Source organism: Mastomys coucha, unplaced genomic scaffold, assembly GCF_008632895.1.
Source record: "Mastomys coucha isolate ucsf_1 unplaced genomic scaffold, UCSF_Mcou_1 pScaffold14, whole genome shotgun sequence".
Taxonomy (NCBI): Eukaryota; Metazoa; Chordata; class Mammalia; order Rodentia; family Muridae; genus Mastomys; species Mastomys coucha.
The window spans coordinates 25,692,270-25,712,292 of NW_022196896.1; the positions used below are offsets into that span (position 1 = coordinate 25,692,270).

Sequence of the window (20,023 nt, forward strand, 5' to 3'; positions counted from 1 at the left end):
TTCTCCATTCCCAATTTCCCCTCCAAAAAACAAAGAAACAAACAAAAACAACAAAAACAAACCCCTGTCAGCAAGTACTCTTAACCACCAAGTCATCTCTCTAGCCCTAACTTGTTTTGAGACGGACCTCACTGTATATCCCTGACTGGTAGAGCTCACCAGTGGTCAGTTAGCCCTGAGCTTGCAGCAGCATCATGAGTGCTGGGCTCACAAGAGTGCCATGCTCAGCGCCATGCTCAGCCCCTGACAGTGTCAGGGAGGCTGGGTAAAGGAAGGGACTCAAGTTACCTCATTTTTTTTAATTTTTTAATTTTTTAATTTTTATGACAAGATCTCAAATAGCCAGCCTGTTCTGGAACTAAGGGTGATTTTACCATCAGATCAGCCTGTTCACCCTGGTCTGGAGTGTAGGGTCATGGGTATATTCCATCCCTTCCAGCTTGCTCAGTCTACATCTCCATGTTGTCCTGCTCTAAGCATCCCCTCCTTGGTCATTGTCTAAACATTAATAAGCTGTTTATACTAAACATAGCTGTGATTAAACTGTGTGGTATTGGCAAAAGATGGACATACAGATTGGTGGTACAGACATAGCGGACTGGAGCAGGCAAGGTGACTCAGGAAGGAAGTAAAAGTACTGCAGAAGCCTCTGGACCTGAGTTTGTCCCCTTGATCCCACGGGTGGCAAGAGGGAACTGATTTCTCAAAGTTCTATGACCTCTACGTGTCTACCTGGAACAACTATGCCTGCTGTCATATATACAGACACACAAAATTAATCAATTATAAAAAAAATACTATAAACAAGCAGGGTGGTGGTGCACACTTTTAATCCTAGCATTCAGGAGGCAGAGGCAGGCTGATCTCTGGGAGTTCAAGGCCAGCCTGGCCTACAGAATGAGTTCCAGGACAGCCAGGGCTACACAGAGAAAGCCTGTCTCAGTTGGGGTGGGGGGTGGAGAGAGCAGATACAAAACATATATTTATAGTCAGTTGACTCTGAATAGTTCAGTAGGAAAAGTATTGTTTTCACAGTTGATGCTGAGCCCACAGGGTATACACATGCAAAAGAAGGGATCTGGGTAGATGTTATGGTGCCGGGCCATCCTCGAGCCGTTGGCATGTGAGGACGAGTGTTCAAGAACATACTTAGGCACATCCAGTTAAGGGCAGCTTGGTCTGCCTGAGACACTGTCTCTAAAAATATTAAAACTAACTAAATAGACTGAGTTATTATAATAGTATGAGGACTGCTGGCTCATATTAACTTATGAAAGTCAGTAGTATAGTTTGATGACCTATAGGAAAACCAAAAACCAAAACACTTTTTGAAGAAAACATTGATGCAAACTATAAATCTTTGTGATTTTAAGTTAGGTGATAGTTTATTAAGTATGATATCAATGACACATATAAGAAAAAAGAGATAAATTAAAATTCCTTAAAATTAAAAGTTGAAAAGGTTGAAAACCCAGAGAGAATGGGAGATATCTTATCTGGGAAGGGCTTAATGTGTGAGATATATTAGGGACTCTCAACTTAGCAATATAGCACCCACCTAGACATTGGCAGAGAAGACACACACATGACCAGTAAGAACCTGAGAAAGTGAAGCCCGGTGCCTGTGGGGTTTGTGCATTCATAATATTCTTGAGCCTTATTTTGTGAAGTGATTTGTAAACACTTTGATGGGGGCACTTATTTTTGCTTTTTGAGACAGGGTCTCATGTAGCCCTGCCTGACCTGACATTTATATGGATTTTTTTAGAAATGATGGAGAGTGAAAATATATTTAAAGCATTTTATTTTATATGTATGAATGTTTTTTACAGCATGTGCAAGTGTGCCTGAGGAGGCTAGAGGGCACTGGATCCCCTGACATGTTGAAAACAGAACCTGTGATCTCCACAAGAGTAGCATATACTCCTAACCACTGAGTCATCATCCAGTCCCGTGTGTGTGTGTGTGTGTGTGTGTGTGTGTGTGTGTGTGTGTGTGCGCGCGCGCGCGCACGCGCGCGCACGTGTGCCCCCGTGCACGCACACACACTTGAGCCACATTATATACGGGTGTTTCTTGGAAGCCAGAAGAAGGTGTCAGGTCCCCTGGAGCTACCGTTACAGGTGTTTGTGTTATGGACTGCCTAGTGTGGGTACTGGGAACCGATGTCAAATCTTCTGGAAGAGCAGCATGTGCTCTTAACTACCAACCCGCCTAGCTATTTTAATCTTTATTGTTCTCTAAACAAATCTGTTAAGTTATATCTTTTTTTTTTTTTTAAAGATTTATTTATTATATCTAAGTATCCTGTAGCTGTCTTCAGACACACCAGAAGAGAGTGTCAGGTCTCATACAAAAAACATTTTTGGGGCTGGAGAGATGGGTCAGTGGTTAAGAGCACTGGCTGCTCTTCCAGAGGATCCAGGTTCAATTCCCCCCATCCACATGGGTGCTCACATTTGTCTGTGACTCCAGTTCTAGGGCTTCTGAGACCCACACACAGACATCCATAATAGGCAAAATACCAATGAATATAAAATGAAAATAAATTATATAAAAAATAGCACTTTGTTTTATAAAATAATAATTTAGCAAACTTCATTTGCATTTTCTTTGACTTCAGGAAAAGAATCTGAATGACAAAGCGTACCGCAGTATCCAGGAACTTGAGAACTATGCTGAGAACACGCAGAGCTCTCTGCTCTACCTGACACTGGAGGTGCTGGGTGAGCTGCTGGTCTGCCTTTGGCCTCAGATTAATCGCCCTGTTAATTCTCTCTGTGTTGTCTCTGCAGTAATGTTTCCTCTTTGAAACAGGACTTCACTGTGTGGCCTAGGCTGCCCTCAAACTAGAGGCAAGCCTTCTCCTCAGCCTCCCTGAGTGCTGTGATTACAAGCACACACGATCGTGTTACAGCTTTCACTGAGTTACTTTTGAGACAGGGTCTCACACTATAACCTTGACCAGCCTGGAACTCAATATGCAGACCAAGATGTTCTTGAACTCATTGGATCCACCTACCTCTGCCTCCCGAGTGCTGGGCTTAAAGGTGTGTGCTGCAGCCAGCTCATATCTTTAATAGTAAGAGAAGGAGCGTCTCTATATTCAGTGCATTTGTATTTCTTCCAGAGTGCAGATTCGTCCAGGTGCTCAGGCTCTCAGAGGCAGTAGGTGCCTCCTGGGAGCGCTCTGTGTCAAAGCTGGCACCCATGGCTTTACCTTTCTTATAGCACCTCCTTCAGTTCCTCCCTGTCAGGAGTTCTTTCTCATGGTGGAAAATAGAATAAAAGTACACTTTTAAATTTTATGAGTTTTTTCACCTCTCCTTTAAGAGTACTGAATGCGCTCTTTCCTTGTTGTGTTGCTCCAGGCTGATGGTATCTTACTGTAAGGAGGAGATTGCTGGGGCCAAGGACAGCAAGCAGTATTTGAAAAATGTGGCCCATCTTGATGTCACCCTTTATTAGTACAGTCCCTGTTGAATGTCCCAGGCCTGTCCTGATGCACCCTAACAGGAAGGTCGTAGGAAATTGCTTAGAGGGAAGAAAGAAACACTTGTGACCTTTCCCACGAAGGCTGAGTCAATTCTCAGTGTGTTCTTGGTGTGCAAAAGTCAGAGTTAACAAGCAGAGTTTTCCGGACGTCTGCCAGCAGGAAGATCCCTGATACCCAGTTTCTGTCATAAATCTATTTTCCAGATGTCAAACAGGATGAATACTTTACTGGGTTTAGATGATGTCTTGTGCTGTATGTCTTGATTTGTTATGCTTCAAGGACAATAGAATAACTCTGTTTGGTTTCTGTGATTGTAGGCGTGAAGGATCTTCATGCAGATCATGCTGCAAGCCACATTGGAAAGGCACAAGGCATTGTCACATGCTTGAGAGCAACACCCTATCACAGTAGCAGGAGACAAGTGTTCCTGCCCATGGATGTCTGTGTGCAGGTGAGGCTATTACAGCTGGTTCCCCTGGGGACACCAGGAGGAGGAACGCTCTATGTTTTATTTAGTTTGTCATATCGCTGTTAGAAAGGTGTGCATGTCACTTCCTGCTCTGCCCTGATTAGTGAGAGAGAACCTTATATATCAAGGCTGTAGGTGTTTGGAGGGGTACTTCTTACTGTAGTAAGAGGCCTGAATAGCATACACCATCTGTTCAGGAAGCTATAGTAACCTCACCTGGGCCTGTCTGCTATTTTATATTATTTTATTTTACTGGTGGTAATAATTTTTTGTTGAATTTGTTTTGGGGAAGACAAGATCTCTGGTAGCTCAGGCTGAACTTGAACTCTTGACTTTCTGTGCAGCTGAGGATGACCTTGAACTACTGATCCTCCTGCCTCCACCTCCTAAGTGCTGGCATGACAGACATTGGCTGCCTCACCCAGCTGAAATATGTATTTTAAAAATGTTTATCAGAGCCGGGCAGTGGTGGTGCAGGCCTTTAATTCCAGCACTTGGGAGTCAGAGGCAGGCAAGACTTGAGGCCAGCATAGAGCAAGTTCTAGGGCAGCCAAGCTACACAGAGACCCCGTCTTGAAAAACCATAAAGGTGGTGGTGGAGTTTAAGTGAGGTTCCTCATTGTCTGCCTTTTTAAACTTTTAAAAAGATTTATTTTATTGATGTGTGTGTGTATGTGTGTGTGTGTGTGTGTGTGTGTGTGTGTGTGTGTGTGTGTGTGTGTGTGTATGTGTGTATGTATGTGTGAATGTATATATGCACATCGGTGCCTGTGAAGGCCAAAAGAGAGTCTCGGATCCTCTCAGACAGGAGTTTCTGAGACACCAGATGTAGGTGCTGAGAATGGAGCCTGGTCCTTTCTCTGCTGAGCATAGTCTGCTGCAAGAGCAGCAAGTACTCCTAAGTACTGAGCGATCTCTCCAGCCCTCCTTCTAATCTTTTTGTATTTTGTGATGCTTTCTCTTCCATCTCTTCTTCTACTGTACTTACTAGTTGGGTTTTCTAGGGAAACAGAACCAGTAGAGTGAATATATATCCCAAAGAGGGGTTATGACATTGGCTTGCCTCATGTCTAATAGCGGCTACCTGCACTGGAGAAACTGAGGACCTGGTCAGGACCCATGGCTAGTTGCCTCAGCCATCCCAGCCTGGCACTGAAGGCCTGGGGGATTCCTGGAGAGCTGCAGGTTGTTAGTGTACATTTAAAGTCCAGAGAAGCTGGCCTCCAGTGTCAGTTAAGCATGGCAGCAGTGGTAACAGCACTCACTGGTAGCCGTGGTAGATGCATACTCCAGGAAGGAGCAAAGGGAACAGGCAAAACCAGCAGTACATTTCATTCAAACATCTGGGAGACATCTTTGCCCTTAGTTAATCCTTCTATCCTTCAGAAATAAGCATATCTCTTAATTGGTTATATAGCCAGTCAAGTTGACAAGGAAGATTGCCTTTCACACTTATACACACACAATTTAAAAGTTAGCCTTTATCCTATATATGCTGTGTGTCTGTTTTTTTTAAGCAATATTGATTTTGAATGTGCTTGTAGATTCCTAACATATTTTCTTCACAGCATGGTGTTTCACAAGAGGACTTTCTACGGAGGAACCAAGATAAAAATGTGAGAAATGTTGTCTACGACATTGCCAGCCAGGCACACTTGCACCTAAAGCATGTAAGTAGCCTCTTTGCCAGTCACTTAGGGCGTTACCACCTCTAGATAGGGCTGTTTCTATGGCCTGCTGTGGACTTATATATACTATAGCATTTCTATAGTGTACTATGGGTTCTTACCTTGACGGTCTTTATTCCATTGTTCCTTGGATTCCTGAGATTAATCTCAGGGACTATTGAAACCTTTTCCTACTCTAGAAAAACCCCTTTCACCCTCAGCTGATGGACGGCAGCCTTTTGTGAGTGTGAGCTGTGTCATGTGGGCTCCTCCGCTCATCCACAGAATGCCTGTCTTCCACGCTGCCTGTCTCTCTTTCCTCCTAGAGCCCCATTCAAAGCCAGCATTCTCAGTTGCTGGAACCTTTATGTCCTAGCTTGTTGCTGGCTGCTGCTGCAGGCTGGGCTTATGGCTGCCTCCGACTTCTAATTCTATCCTGCTGACTGCATGCTCTGCTCTCACTGTTGCCTTCGAGGGACGGCATGTCACCCGGCCTTGTTCCTCCTGCTCTGATGTTTCCTAAACACTCCAATGGGACTCCAGCTGGGAAGGGGTCCCAAGTGACTCAAACTGAAGTCATTTTACTCTCACTCTTACTCTTTTTGACCTTTCCACCTTGAAATTTATTTTCCCATTTGAATCTCCGATGGCTCCTAAATTGGTGTTCTCCTGAATCTATTTTTGTTCTTTAAGAGTTTACTCCTCAGGAGAGGTTTGGTGGAAGAAGAGGGGGGTGGATAAGAGAAGATAATGGGGGAAGGAAGACTATGACCTAAGTACGTTGTGTGTCTGTCTGTCTGTCTGTCTGTCTATCATTTACACACATCCTATATGAAATTATGAAAAAACATTTTTTTTTTTAAAGCAGGGTTCCATGGTATAGCCCTGAATACTCTGGAACTTACTGTGTAGACCAAGCTAGCCTCAGATTCAAAGACATTTGTCTACCTCCCTCCAGATTGATAGAACTGCGAATTGTAATTTCCAAGTGTTTTATTAATTTACTTGTGGTTGGGCATAATGGTGCATGCCTTTAATCCTAGAGGCAGGTGGATCTCTGAGGCCACCCTGGTCTACAGAGGGAGTCCCAAAAAACTGTGTCTCAAAAAACTAGGCCAGGCAGTGGTGGCGTACGCCTTTAATCCCAGCACTTGGGAGGCAGAAGCAGGCGGATTTCTTTTAGGCCAGCCTTGTCTACAAAGTTGAGTTCCAGGACAGGACAGACAGGGTTACACAGAGAAACCCTGCCTCGAAAAAACCAAAAAACAAACAAACAAACAAACAAACAAACAAATAAACAAAAACCCTGAAAACTAAAAAGAAAGAAAGAGAAAGACAGGGAGAAAGAGAAAGAAAGAAACTAAAAAATCTTAAAGGAAAATAATAATTAAAAAAATGTATTTGTTGTTGAGTGTTGGGGACCTCAGGGTCTTCCACGTGCTAGAAAGACAACCACTGAGCTAGCATTCAGAGTCTCCAAGTCATTTTAAGTAGCCAGGACTGAAAGCTACTGGTTTATTGGTTGCATAAAATGCTCTCCTAGAGAACAGGTTTAGGGCAGTGGCTTGAAGAACCACATGGTGCTTTGGAATCTTCTGAGGGACATGGGAACATGGAGGGTGCTGGAGTACACTCTAGAAGCAAAAGCCTGTTGTAATCAAATTCTGCCACTTATTAATTGTGATTAGAACTCTACCAGGTCTGAGCTTCCATATACACAAGGGGATCATCTTACCTCCTGGTTCAGAGTATTAGATAAATGAGCTATCTTACAAAGAGTTAATGATGGTGCCTGCCACATAGTAAGTGCAGTATCAGTTAGTTTTTGTCACTAGCAAGTAGAGCTATGAGTACTTACTACAGCAGAAAGCTCTCAGAGCTGGGTTTTGTTTCCAGTGCTTTTGGTTTTTTGAGACAGGAATTTGTTAGTGTGAGCTGTCCTTGGGAACTTTCATTGGAGTCTACACTGGCCTTGGATTTGTGGTCCTTTTTCTTCAGTCCCCAACATGCTGAGATGATGTGTGAGACAAGAAAGATTGGGAGCTGGCTGGACACCTGACTGGGGCTTCTCGGGAACTAAGAAATGACAGCCAGTAAAGAAACAGTGGAGACACATAGAGAAGCACGAGAATCAGATGGTCTGTGCTCGTCTGATAGAAGGCGACTACTATTCACCTGGAACTCAGTGTGTATTATGTGCAGCACCAGGAGGAAAGGTTAGCTAGTCTCAGTAGGTTTCTGTAGGTGAGCAGTCTTGGCCCTTGAACATCTGCACATATTGTCAACATTCGAACACAGATCAGGGAAAGGTTTTTGTCATTTCTCTGAGCCTGACTTAGGGGAAGCTTTGTCATTCCGTGGGTCTGTGGTGTTGGTGGAAGGGCTTGACATGGCTGTGCTCATGTTAATAACACCCAGGGCTTCCTACAAGTAAGATTTACTTCTGAAAAGGAAAAGTGTTTGGAGATATGCATGCATGTTACTGTCAAGGCTGTAAGTCTAGATGTTGCTCAAGGAGAGTGCCTCCAGGTGAGGATGGGGGACAGAGGTGTGAGGCCTTGCCCATTCATCAGCTAGGAGACAGGGCCAGTTAGTAGGAAGACGCTAAAGGGAAGAACGGGAACTGGGAGGCCCCATCCTGAGAGCAAAGGAGACCGGAATACCAGCATTCCTGTGCTGCAGAGAGGCTGAGAGAAAGGCGACCACGGCCATGGAGCGATCTGAGTATGCTGTCGGGAATACAGCCACAGTGTGCAGGCAGACAGTGGAGGCAGGATGCAACAATGTGGAGTCTCTATTATTCCAGGACAAACACCTGGAAAGGTAGGTCTGGCAAATGCAGAATGATGGCATCAGCTGGAGTGGACCAGGTGGTTCAGAGCATGGAAGAGCCAGGAGTCAGGCAGGAAGAATAGCTGATGCCTGATCACTAGGGATCTAATCAGGATGAAAGTGAAATAGTGGAATAAAGATGTGAGTGAGTCAGGCAGAGGCAGACCCACTAGAAAGGGTCATCTGTGCATCTGAACAGGATCTGTGTAAGCTGGGGAGTGCTGAGTCTTCACTTCACTACCACAGAGTCAGTGTGAGCTGTGCTGAGCGAGTTGAGCAATGCCACAGCTGAGCCCAAAGAAAGCGGAAGGGGCTTTGATTGGACAGAGCTGGGTTTGCTGAATCCATGAAGCTTTGAAGCTAGACTTGGGCAGCAGGGGACGAGCCGTTTCCTTGCTTTTGTGAGAGGCCTTTGTCAAGCCACTGCTGCTCTGTGGTCTCAGGGAAGCTGTTTCTGCAGCTTTCCAACCAGTTTCTTTTCTTCCTCCTCTAAGGCGAGGTCCTTCCACAGAAGCGTCCCTGTGCAAGCGTTTCCTGCTTTTCTTCAGACGGTGAGTGCTTCAGTGGGGAAGGCTGGGTGGCTGCCTGAGCAGCCTGGGGCCATTTCTCATGTCTAGTCCAGTCTCCAGGGTACTTCTTTTGGTTCTGTTTTTCTACCGCATGGTGGCTTGATTAGTCTGTGACGGCACACGTGTTTTCTGTGCTGTCATCAGTACAGGCTCTGCAGCCAGACTACCTTGTCTTTACTCCACTCTGTCTCTTTCTAGCCATGGGGCTTTAATTTCTTTAACCCTGTTTTCCTCAATTGTACTCAGTAAAATGAGAATTGCAAAAGAAGCCACCTGGTTGGCGAGTCTCCATGGTAACCTGACCATGCAGTAGTGTCAGCTCACAGGTCATTGCTGATCTGGCTGCATTGAAATAACCTGAAAACATTGTTTAAAAGGTAGCTTCCTGGGCTCAGATCCTCTTTCTGGGAGCTGGCTCAGCAGGTAAAGGTGTTTCTTTTTTTTTTTTTTTTTTTTTTTTTTTTTTTTGGTTTTTCGAGACAGGGTTTCTCTGTGTAGCCCTGGCTGTCCTGAAACTCACTCTGTAGACCAGGCTGGCCTCGAACTCAGAAATCCGCCTGCCTCTGCCTCCCAAGTGCTGGGATTAAAGGCGTGCGCCACCACCGTCTGGCTAAGGTGTTTCTTATATAAGCCTGTCAGTCTGAGTTCAACCTCCAGAAGGCACGCAGAATAGGAAGGAAGGAAACCAAGCAATCCAGAAGGCACACAGAATAGGAAGGAAGGGACCCCACAAAATTCTTAGCTGTGGGGTCAGGGAGGTGCTGGGGAGTGAAGGTGTTTGTGGTGCCATGTTGATCTGGAGTTCACGGTGTAAGAAGAGAACTGGTTCCTCAGATCTCCACACACTGCATAATACACTATGAAAACTGTCTAGAAGGAGAGAAAGACGGAGGCCTCATTCATTCTTGTTTGACACCGCCCAGGTCTATGCTGCAGAACTCTAGGGGCACTGTGGATGTTGTCTGTGAAGGGCTTGGGGGCCTCAGAATCATGGAGTGTGTACTGGCTGGTTTTGTGTGTCAACTTGACACAGGCTGGAGTTATCACAGAAGGGAGCTTCAGTTGGGGAAGTGCCTCCATGAGGTCCAGCTGTGGGGCATTTTCTCAATTAGTGATCAAGAGGGTAGGGCCCCTTGTGGGTGGTACGATCTCTGGGCTGGAGGTCTTGGGTTCTATAAGAGAGCAGGCTGAGCAAGCCAGGAGAAGCAAGCCAGCAAGGAACATCCCTCCATGGCCTCTGCATCAGCTCCTGCTTCCTGACCTGCTTGAGTTCCAGTCCTGACTTCCTCTGGTGATGAACAGCCATGTGGAAGTAAGCTAAATAAACCCTTTCCTCCCCAACTTGCTTCTTGGTCATGATGTTGTGCAGGAATAGAAACCCTGACTAAGACAGAGTGCAAACTTAAGTGATTTTTCATTTTATAGAGTGACCCTTAAGGGCAAGCATGTAGCTCCTTAGAGTGTGATCCTGGACACTTTTGAGGAATGCCAGTCCTGGGCGGTAGAGACAGGAGGAAACTACAAATTAGCCAAAACAACAGACAACCAAAAATTAAAGAATACTGTGCAATTCCATCTTTCCTTAATCCTTGTGTGATAGGTGCTGAGTAGGGTAGGGTGACTTTTATAGGGACCTGTGATTATTCTTTTTTGTCCAAAAATCTTGTTTTCTAGCAAGACGAAGAGACCCATTAAACTTCAAAAAATAATTTTTTAAAAGGTCAACTTGAGGGGCTGGAGAGATGCTCAGTGATTAAGAGCACTTGCTGCTCTTGCAGAGGACCTGAGTTTAATTTCCAGCCCCTATGTCAGGCAGCTCACCATCAGCCATAAATCCAGCTCTGATCTGGTGCTTTTCCTGCCACTGCAGGTGTTGTGTGGGTGCTTCCATAAATAAATACATCTTTTTTTTATTGATTTAAGTTTTATTGTATTATGATAAGAAAAGATACGTGATTTTAATTTATCTGAATTTGTTAACATTTAAAAACATACTTTAAGTAAATAGAATTAAATCACATTCTTGTTTCCCTTTTGTACCCCAACTCCTCCCAGAGTCCCCCCTTCAATACCTACAATGTCTTTTTTGTCATATTCTTTAAAAGTTATAAAATATTATAACAATAAAAATGAGTATTATAAAAGTTGTTTGATATAAAATAAATACATCTTTAAAAAGGAATCATCAACTGAGTGGTGGTGGCGCACACCTTTAATCCCAGCACTTGGGAGGCAGAGGCAGGCGGATTTCTGAGTTCGAGGCCAGCCTGGTCTACAGAGTGAGTTCCAGAACAGCCAAGGCTACACAGAGAAACCCTGTCTCAAAAAAAAAAAAAACCAACAACAAACAAACAAACAAAGAAAGGAATAGCCAGCTTGGCACACCGCATTTGGAGATGCTTCCTTATCCCCTCATTAGTTTTTCTGTCTGTGATGGCACACACTGTAATTCCATTACTCCAGAAGCTAAGGGAAGGTGATTGGGGATTTGAGGACAGTCTGGGGTGCCTGCTGATAGTTAAAAAAAAAAAAAAACAATTACTTTTTTTTGGCCTTTGGTGTCAAACTCAGGCTCTCACAGCTGCTGGTCATTCCATTCCCAACCTACTTCCTAGCTGGACATCTTCTTTTCTAATGTGTCAGAAGCAGAAGGCGCAGTTTCTCCAATGCTTAGGCCTTGGGCAGAACATTACATGTACGATCAACAGAGGCTGAGTGTTCATAGCTTTAATACTTGTACTTTTCCTTGGAAACAAGGTCTTTCTTGCTGTGGAGCCCAGGCCTCCGTTTTATCACTTAGCACAGGCTGGCCTCAAACTCATGGCAGTTCACCTGCTTCAATTTTCTGAGTGTTGGGATTGCAGGTGTGACCATCGTGCCGGGCTGTACTTATTCTCTTTTTAGGAAATGTGATCATTTTATGGTCTAGTGACTGTTGTTCTCTTTCTCCAGGTTTCTCTAGAGGACTATTTAAAGAAAATCCAGCGAGTAGACTTTGATGTATTCCATCCGTCTTTACAACAGAAGAATAGCTTACTTCCATTATCTTTGTATATTCAATCATGGAGAAAAAGATACTAAAATGATTTTATGCTGCCCATACTGATTTGCTTTTAGTTCATTTATTGGTTTAAAAAAATGTGTGGTCTGGGTTTTTTTTTTAGAAACATTAAGAGCTAATGTGTGTGTGTGTGTGCGCGCGCGCGCGCGCGAGCCTTTGTCAATTTATGTGCAAGAATCCACAGAGGCCAGAGGGTGTCAGATCCCACGGAACTGGAGTCACGGGTGTTTGTGAGCCACCTGATGTGGATACGGGAACCTCTGTAAGAGTTCTTAACCATGAAGCCAGCTTCCCAGGCCTGGACACTAACATTTTACTTAAGGAGAAAGGCACTATTGCTCTGGTTCAGGTAGCTCACAGAGCAGCTGCAGAACTTCTGTGGGACTGGCATGGCAGATGGGCTGCTGAACACTCCTGGGAAGTTGAGCTCCTGGGGAGCCAGGTGTGAGGGAAAGGATTCAGGGTCACGCTGTACCCTGCTGGCAGCCAACGCAGAGATGCTCCTTGGAGCTGCAGAGTGAATTTTAGGGCATGAAAATGAACTTCAAGTTTAAGTGGTTGTTAAGCTGTCTTTAACAACCTAATGCTAGTCTTTCTAACCAAAATTTTATCCATAGTAATGAAAAAACCTGGAGTTTAAGATTAAGCAGCATCACAGTTGGAGCCTTATTTAACTTCCTTTCGGGGCAGTCTGAAAGCTTTCACTTTCTTACTAACCCCAGCTAACTGAACCCACAGCCTCAGTTGTTCAGCATTAGCATGGCCGTGAATAAAACTGTGTTGGCAAAACTCTGTATTAGTATAAATTGTACTAACAGTGTCGCACTGAGCAGCTGTCAACTTGTGTGTTTGCTTTTTTGAGACAGGATTTACTTTGTCCCACTTGGCTAACCCTGGAACTTGCCAGGTAGACGAGGCTGGCCTTGAACTTCTAGAACCTCTGCTTCTTGAGTACCACCACACCCAACAGGAAATGTGCATTTTTAATTTAATTTATTTATTTAGTTATTTTGATTTTTTTCCCCAGACAGTATTTCTCTGTGTAGCCTCAGCTGTCCTGGAACTTGCTCTGTAGACCAGACTGGCCTCGAACTCAAAGATCCACTTACTTCTGCCTCCAAAGTTCCAGGAGTTGAGTGGCTAAATTCTAGATTATAAAACAACTTAATACTTTCACAGACTAGAAGTATTTACACAGCTGCTCTCCAGCGGATTAGGACTCTGAGTGAGACAGGCCTGTGGCTGGGTTTGTGGCAGGTCCTTCCTGCTGCTTCTTGGCTCTTATCGCTTTCTCCCATTTCTGTGGTACTTGGCAGGTGACTCTAGTCTTTGCTTTAGCTGTGAATTAGTGTCTACTTTAGTTGTGCATTAGTAATAGTTTAAAATGATACAGTTTTGCAAATAAAATCCAAATGAGAACTTTGCTTGCCTCATCTTAGTTTTCCCAGTGCCTAGGAAGCTCTTCTGATTGACAGCTGCTGGTGGTCATTGCATGGGTGAGTGAGTGAGTGAGTGTCCAGTGTGCTTGTGTCAGCAAGTATTTGGTTGAGTCTGGTGCTACAAGGACATCCTCTTAGCTGTCTCCAGGGAGTCTTCTAGCTAGTCCTCAGAGGCAAGTACATGGAAACAGGATTCACTTCTTCTTGGGATTCTGAAGGAACCTGGGTTGGAGAGTTCCCAAATCTTTGTTAGCATTATGGCCATGTTTGGAGATAAATTTGGCAGCAATCAACTGGTAAAAATCTTGGCTCCTGTCAAAGGGTCTTAAAAAGCACTGAGACACTCAGCTGGATTCCTGGGTCCTTAGCGGCTCAGAAAACACTTGAACAGATTTGATGAGCCAGTTACCTCAAGGCTAAGGTGGACATCTCATTTAGTATTGCTAATCTCCTGGCATGAAGAACTCTCTTAGTCCAAAGGAAGGAAAGAAGGACATAGAACACCTGTAATCCTAGCACTTAGTAGGTGGAGGACCAGGGTCATCCTCTAGTGAGTTTAAGGCCAACTGACCTAGGTGAGACTATGGCTCAAAAAATCCAAAAATAAAAGTCAATAAAGGTAGGCCGATTTCTAAAGGAAAGTTTGTGAGGACAAATGTCCATATCCTCTGGCCTGGTGAAATATTTTGAATTAAGATCAGAGAATTGGTGTTTGTCTTACCCATTTCAGCAAGCCTTCAGGTGTCCTTGGATTCTAGCTGTTTTAGTTGGTACAAATTTAATTTCTTTAAAGACACTAGCCCAATGGACAACTTGACCAGGAAGACCCTCTGACTTGTAAGCACTATGCAGACAATTACTCAAAGTAAAACAAAGCATTAGCCTACTGTTTGTTTCCATAATAAGACTGAGCAAGTGTCGGGCGGTGGTGGCTCATACCTTTAATCCCAGCACTTGGGAGGCAGAGGCAGGCAGATTTCTGAGTTTGAGGCCAGCCTGGTCTACAGAGTGAGTTCCAGGACAGCCAGGGCTATACAGAGAAACCCTGTCTTGAAAAAACAAAACAAAAACAGCAACAACAACAAAACCAAAACAAGACCGAGCAGGAAGCCACACAGAGAACTGGGACTGACTGAAATGGGTCAGAAGGAGGGCAGACGGGCCACTTACCTGCTTTTCCTTATGTAAAATTACTGTGTAGGAAGCACTATTCCTTAAAATTAGGATCCTGGGGCTGCCTTCCAGAGGACCTGGGTTCAGCTCCTAGCACCACATGGCTCACAACTATGCGTACCTTGTAACAGGTGATCTGATGGCCTCTTCTGACCTCTGAAGGAACCAGGCACCATGGTGCACAAGCATATGTGCAGGCAAAGCATTTGTACACATAAAACAGTAGGATGGTGGGAGGCAGGTAAACATGACATCACACAGGCCATTTTTAATTCAGGGTCAGCAAGATGCTGGCTGGGTAAATGCGCTCACAGTTCAGGCAGAGCCACTAGAGTTCAATCTTAGAAGCCCTGATGGAAGGACAGGATGACTCTTACAAGTTGTCCTGTGACCTCCACACACATGCAGCCCCAAACAGTCCCACACATGTTTGTGCACACACATGCCACACACTACAACATGACAGCTGAGTGAAGCATTCAGTATTAAAGAATCTAGATTGTTGGCTACAATCAGAAAGCAGGCTGAGAGGAAGGTTGATAAGTCAGAGGATGCAGTTAGGGGTGTGGCTTTTAAGATATGTATTTTGTATGTGTACTCATAATTATTGTTTACAGTGTTTCTAATGCAAATATTCTTTGGATAAACAATGCCTTTTGACTTAGAGCTAGAAAGTCCTCGTTATTTGATGAGCCTGTGGGCCGATATTTTTTTTCTCCTGCACAAATACTGTTTGCCTTTGAGTCACCTTTTTCTCATTAAACAGCCTTGCCTGGCTTTGCTGTGTATTCTATTTTATTTTTAATCCTGATCCCTCTCCCAGCCACTCAATTATATAATAATGTCCTGTGTGTTTCAGCACAGGCCAACATCATGAATTTCTCAAGGACCAAATTCAAGAGCTTTATAAGCCTTGAAGACCCTTTTATGGGTGGGGCAGGATTCCTTAGGAACTCCACTTTAATGATTCAGAAAGCTGTTTCAGTAAATTCTATGTTTGTTTCTTGGGACAGCTGTCTATGCAATACTAATTTCCAAATGCACTGTATTCCCCTTACTTAGCAGAAGGATGCTACTGCCATCCCTCACTTGTATGCTCTGTGTGGCTGGAAATAGATCCGTCTGATCCCACTTTCCTGGCTTATTTTGAAACACTGAATATATGTTGTTTTTGCACAGCCTACTTACTTGTACTCATTACAGAAATATTGGGGCCAAATAAACTCAGTAGAGGGTAATTTTTTTAAAAATTTATTTATTTTATGTATGTGAGTATACACATCTCTTCAGACACACTAGAAAAGGGCATCAGATCCCATTACAGATGGTTGTGAGCCAACATGTTGCTGGGAATTGAACTCAGGACCTTTGGAAGAGCAGTCAGTGTGCTCTTAACCAGCCTGAGTATAATTATTTTTAAGTCAACATCTCATAAGTAAGAGATAACCACCATTAAATGAATTAAGTCCTCCTCATTTTTTTCTCAATATACATATAACATTAAAAATGGTATCCAGCAGGCTGGTGAGATGGTTCAGCGGTTAAGAGCACTGACTGCACTTCCAGAGGTTATGAGTTCAAATCCCAGCAACCACATGGTGGCTCACAACCACTCCTAATGAGAAACAAAGAAAAAGAAAAAAGCTTTTGGGTTGGAGCAAGTGGGGCCAGAGTGAGCAGAGGCCGGAGCCAGCAGGGTCAGAGCAAGAAGAAGGAGGGAAGGGAGAAAAATGGTATCCAGCTAGGCACTGTGCCACATGTCTGTGATCCCAGCACTATCAAGGTAGAGGTGGGACACCCTCAGATCCAACTAACCAACCAACGGACAGCTGTGGAGGAGAGCCAGGTGTGGTAGGGCACACCTTTAACCCAGCACTCTGAAGGCAGAAGTTGGCAAATCTCTGTGAGTTTGAAACCACCCTTGCCTACGTAATGAGTTCCAGGACAAAGATGGAGAAATGGAAAGCTCCTGCCCTCATGTTCACAGATATACACATAATTAAAAATAAATATGAGCTGGGTGGTGGTGGTGCATGTCTTTAATCCCAGCACTTAGGAGGCAGATGCAGGCAGATTTCTGAGTTTGAGGCCAGCCTGGTCTACAGAGTGAGTTCCAGGACAGTCAGGACTACACAGAGAAACCCTGTCTCAAAAAACAAAAACAAACAAACAAAATTGATTTTGTCTTTTGGGGTTTGCTTTTTTGTTTATTATTGTTTTGTTTTGTTTTTACAAAGTTTCCCTGTGTAGTCCTGGAATGTACTCTGTAGACCAGGCTGGCCTCAAACTCAGAGATCCAAAATCCACCTGCCTCTGCCTCCAAGTGCTGGGACTAAAGGTGTGCACCACCATCGCTCAGCTGGTGTAGAAATCTTTAAAGAGGGAAATTGTATTACTCAGGGTTCTCTAGAATAATAGAATGTATAGAATCTGTGTGTGTGTGTGTGTGTGTGTGTGTGTGTGTGTGTGTATAGAAAGGGGATTTAGAAGAATGACTTTCAGTCTGTGTTCCAGCTAATCCAACAATGGCTGGCTGCAGTTGCTCAGTCCAGAGGCCAGATGTCTCAGGGGGCCTTCCGTATGCCCTGGAATTCTGAAGAGGTGGGTTGTAAGGCCAGTGAGGGAACAGATTACTAACAAGGAGAGAGCAAACGGCAAGGAGTTTTCTCGCATGTTCTTATGTAGGCTTCCAGATTAGATCTAGATTAAATATCTGGATCCAAGGTGTGTCTTCCCACCTCTAAAATCTGGACTAGAAGTAGATCGTTCCACTTCCAATTAAGCAGAAATCCCCCACAGATGTGCCCTCAACTTTTTTACTTAATTTTTACTTAATTCCAAATGTAATCAAATTGACATCCAAGAGTAGCCATCACCAAGGTCCTCATATTTCACTGTATAAAAGATGGTTGTAATTTACTGGGAATGTATATATATATATTTTTTTTTAAGATTTATTTATTATATGTAAGTACACTGTAGCTGTCTTCAGACACACTAGAAGAGGGCGTCAGATCTCATTATGGGTGGTTGTGAGCCACCATGTGGTTGCTGGGATTTGAACTCATGACCTTCTGAAGAGCAGTCAGTGCTCTTACCCGCTGAGCCATCTCACCAGCCCGGGAATGTATATTTTTATGGTTATGATCCAGATATGCTTAAGAGTTCAACTCTTAGGAGACTGACTTTCCCTTAAATCACCAACGGAAGTATGTAAGCTGCTACCATTGCCTGATGTTCTCTGCATGCCAATATTTACAAGTGCGGGGACAGTGTAGTGCAGGACCCGTGTATCCTGCAGTTCCTCAGGACGGCAAGGAGTCACTGCCGGTGTTATGAACAGGGTTGCAGATCTTTAGACATATTTAAACGTCATTTGTTTAGCTTTTTGTTTAATTCCCTTGCACATTCAATATGAAAAATATCTTCTCACATTTTTTGTAATACTTTTGTTCTTCAGGTTTTCTTGGATTTAGATCCACAAGGAATTGGTCTGAGGCATACACGGTAGAGCCGCAGAAGGCCACCCAGAGGAGGGCTTCTTCTTTCTGGGGATGTCATCGCAGCACCTATTCCTTTTCCATGTGGGTTTGAATCAGAAAAGTACTTAACATGAACTGGAGGAGATCACAGTTTAATGAAATGCTCTTCTCAGAGCGTACTTGAAGGTTTAAGGAGAGGTGGTCACTCTGTTATGGTCCATTTAAACCTCTTCATACCACAAAGATGTTGATGTTGTTCTTAGACAGGGCAATACTATATGTCCCTGGCTGGCCTAGAACTCTCCATGTAGACCAAGCTGACCTTCAGAGATCACCTACCTCTGCTCCCAAATCCTGAGATTAAAGGTATGAATCACCACACTAAGCCGCTGTTGTTTTAAGTCTTGTCTGATGTTAGGTAGAATAGAGAGTCTTGGTAGTTTTATTTCTTTATTTATACACAGGGTCTCATGTAGCCCAAGCTGGCCTTGAATTCACTGTGTAGCTGAGGATGACCTTGAACTTCTGGTCCTTTTACTGCCTCTGCTTCTTGAGGCTGAGATTACAACCACACCAAGTGAGAGAAACTCAGTCTGGCCTTACTCTTTCACTGTCTAAGGAGTTTTCTCACTTTTCTTCCATCTTTCTCAGTCTTGGTCCTTTCCCTTTTCAGACAGGGTGATGGCAGCAAAGAAGAGGCAGAGTGTAAACTGGAAGTCTTCGGAAACTACTGAGAATCTTCATGTCTGAGCACAAGAATACAGCTCTCAATCATCTTGACTTGGTTTTATTACCTGGGTGTTTCTGGTTTGTTTCCACATAGATTAGCTGGCATGTGAGTTACAACAACCAAGAAAAGTGCCAAACAGGGCCTGGGACTCAACCATGAGGCAGGAGGCAGAATAGTAGTTTAGCTCCCCAAACTAGCCAATGCTCACCTAAGTACAGCTTAATGTACTGAATGTGTGGGAGCTGCTGCAATGAGGACTGTTTCCCACACACATCTAAACCTGCCTTAACCTGATACTGATCTGTCAAGAGAAAGTGGAACTTAAATCCAGCTTCACCACCTGGCTTCTCTCGACACTGGAGCAGTAAGGGCCATTAGATGCTTGGCCCTGCCCTATTCAGGCATCCGCTGATACCACTCTTGCTGTATACAGTAGGACTGTGTCCTCATGTTCCCCTTGTGGTCGCCATTGACAGTGTCGCCTTCCTCTGGTGCCCCATCTAGGTCTTTTCTGACACTCCAGTGAGTTAGGGGTTATCTCGTTACCTCTGTGTGTGTGCGCAAGTTCACACCGAGTGGGGCTGCACTGACCCATTGGGGTTGGGGTAGGGGCTAGGGAAAGTCCTGGCTGTTTGTGGCATTATCTGGTTCACAGTAGTGGAGATGGGGTCCTTTATTGTGGCAAAACAAAGGAGAGTCTAGAGAGGGTCTGGTAGAATGGGAAGTACAGTGTCCCTGTCTTCAGACACACCAGAAGAAGGCATCAGATCTCATTACAGATGGTTGTGAGCCACCATGTGGTTGCTGGGAATTGAACTCAGGACCTCTCTGGAAGAGCAGTCAGTGCTCTTAACCAAGAGCCATCTCTCCAGCCCTGGAAGAGGTCAGTTTTATTTGTGTTTTTAAAGCTAGAACCTGTAGCTACTGTCAAAAGCTTTTTTTCTTTTATTAGACTGCCCCTTTCATGTTCCTCTTTCTTGGTCTTGTTGCTGTAACACAATACCTGAGATGTGGTGCTTAATAAGGAAAAAAGATCTATATGGTTCTAGTGGCTATAGAGTACAAAGTATATATGACTTCAGAATCTGTCAAGGGCTCCATGTCT

At 44.2% G+C, this 20,023-nt stretch overlaps 1 protein-coding gene across 4 annotated transcripts in view; it reads left to right on the forward strand.

The window, feature by feature from the left end:
- The window catches only part of Ndufaf6 (NADH:ubiquinone oxidoreductase complex assembly factor 6), a 24,419-nt gene extending 12,286 nt beyond the window's left edge, over positions 1-12,133 (forward strand). For all 4 annotated transcript variants that reach the window (XM_031366633.1, XM_031366634.1, XM_031366635.1 and 1 more), the window contains 5 exons: positions 2,624-2,726; positions 3,814-3,947; positions 5,534-5,635; positions 8,959-9,015; positions 11,986-12,133. In XM_031366633.1, coding sequence (XP_031222493.1) covers positions 2,624-2,726; positions 3,814-3,947; positions 5,534-5,635; positions 8,959-9,015; positions 11,986-12,114 — 525 coding nt within the window. In that variant the 3' untranslated portion in view covers positions 12,115-12,133. The remainder of the gene's footprint in view (positions 1-2,623; positions 2,727-3,813; positions 3,948-5,533; positions 5,636-8,958; positions 9,016-11,985) is intronic.
- Positions 12,134-20,023: the final 7,890 nt, after the last annotated feature.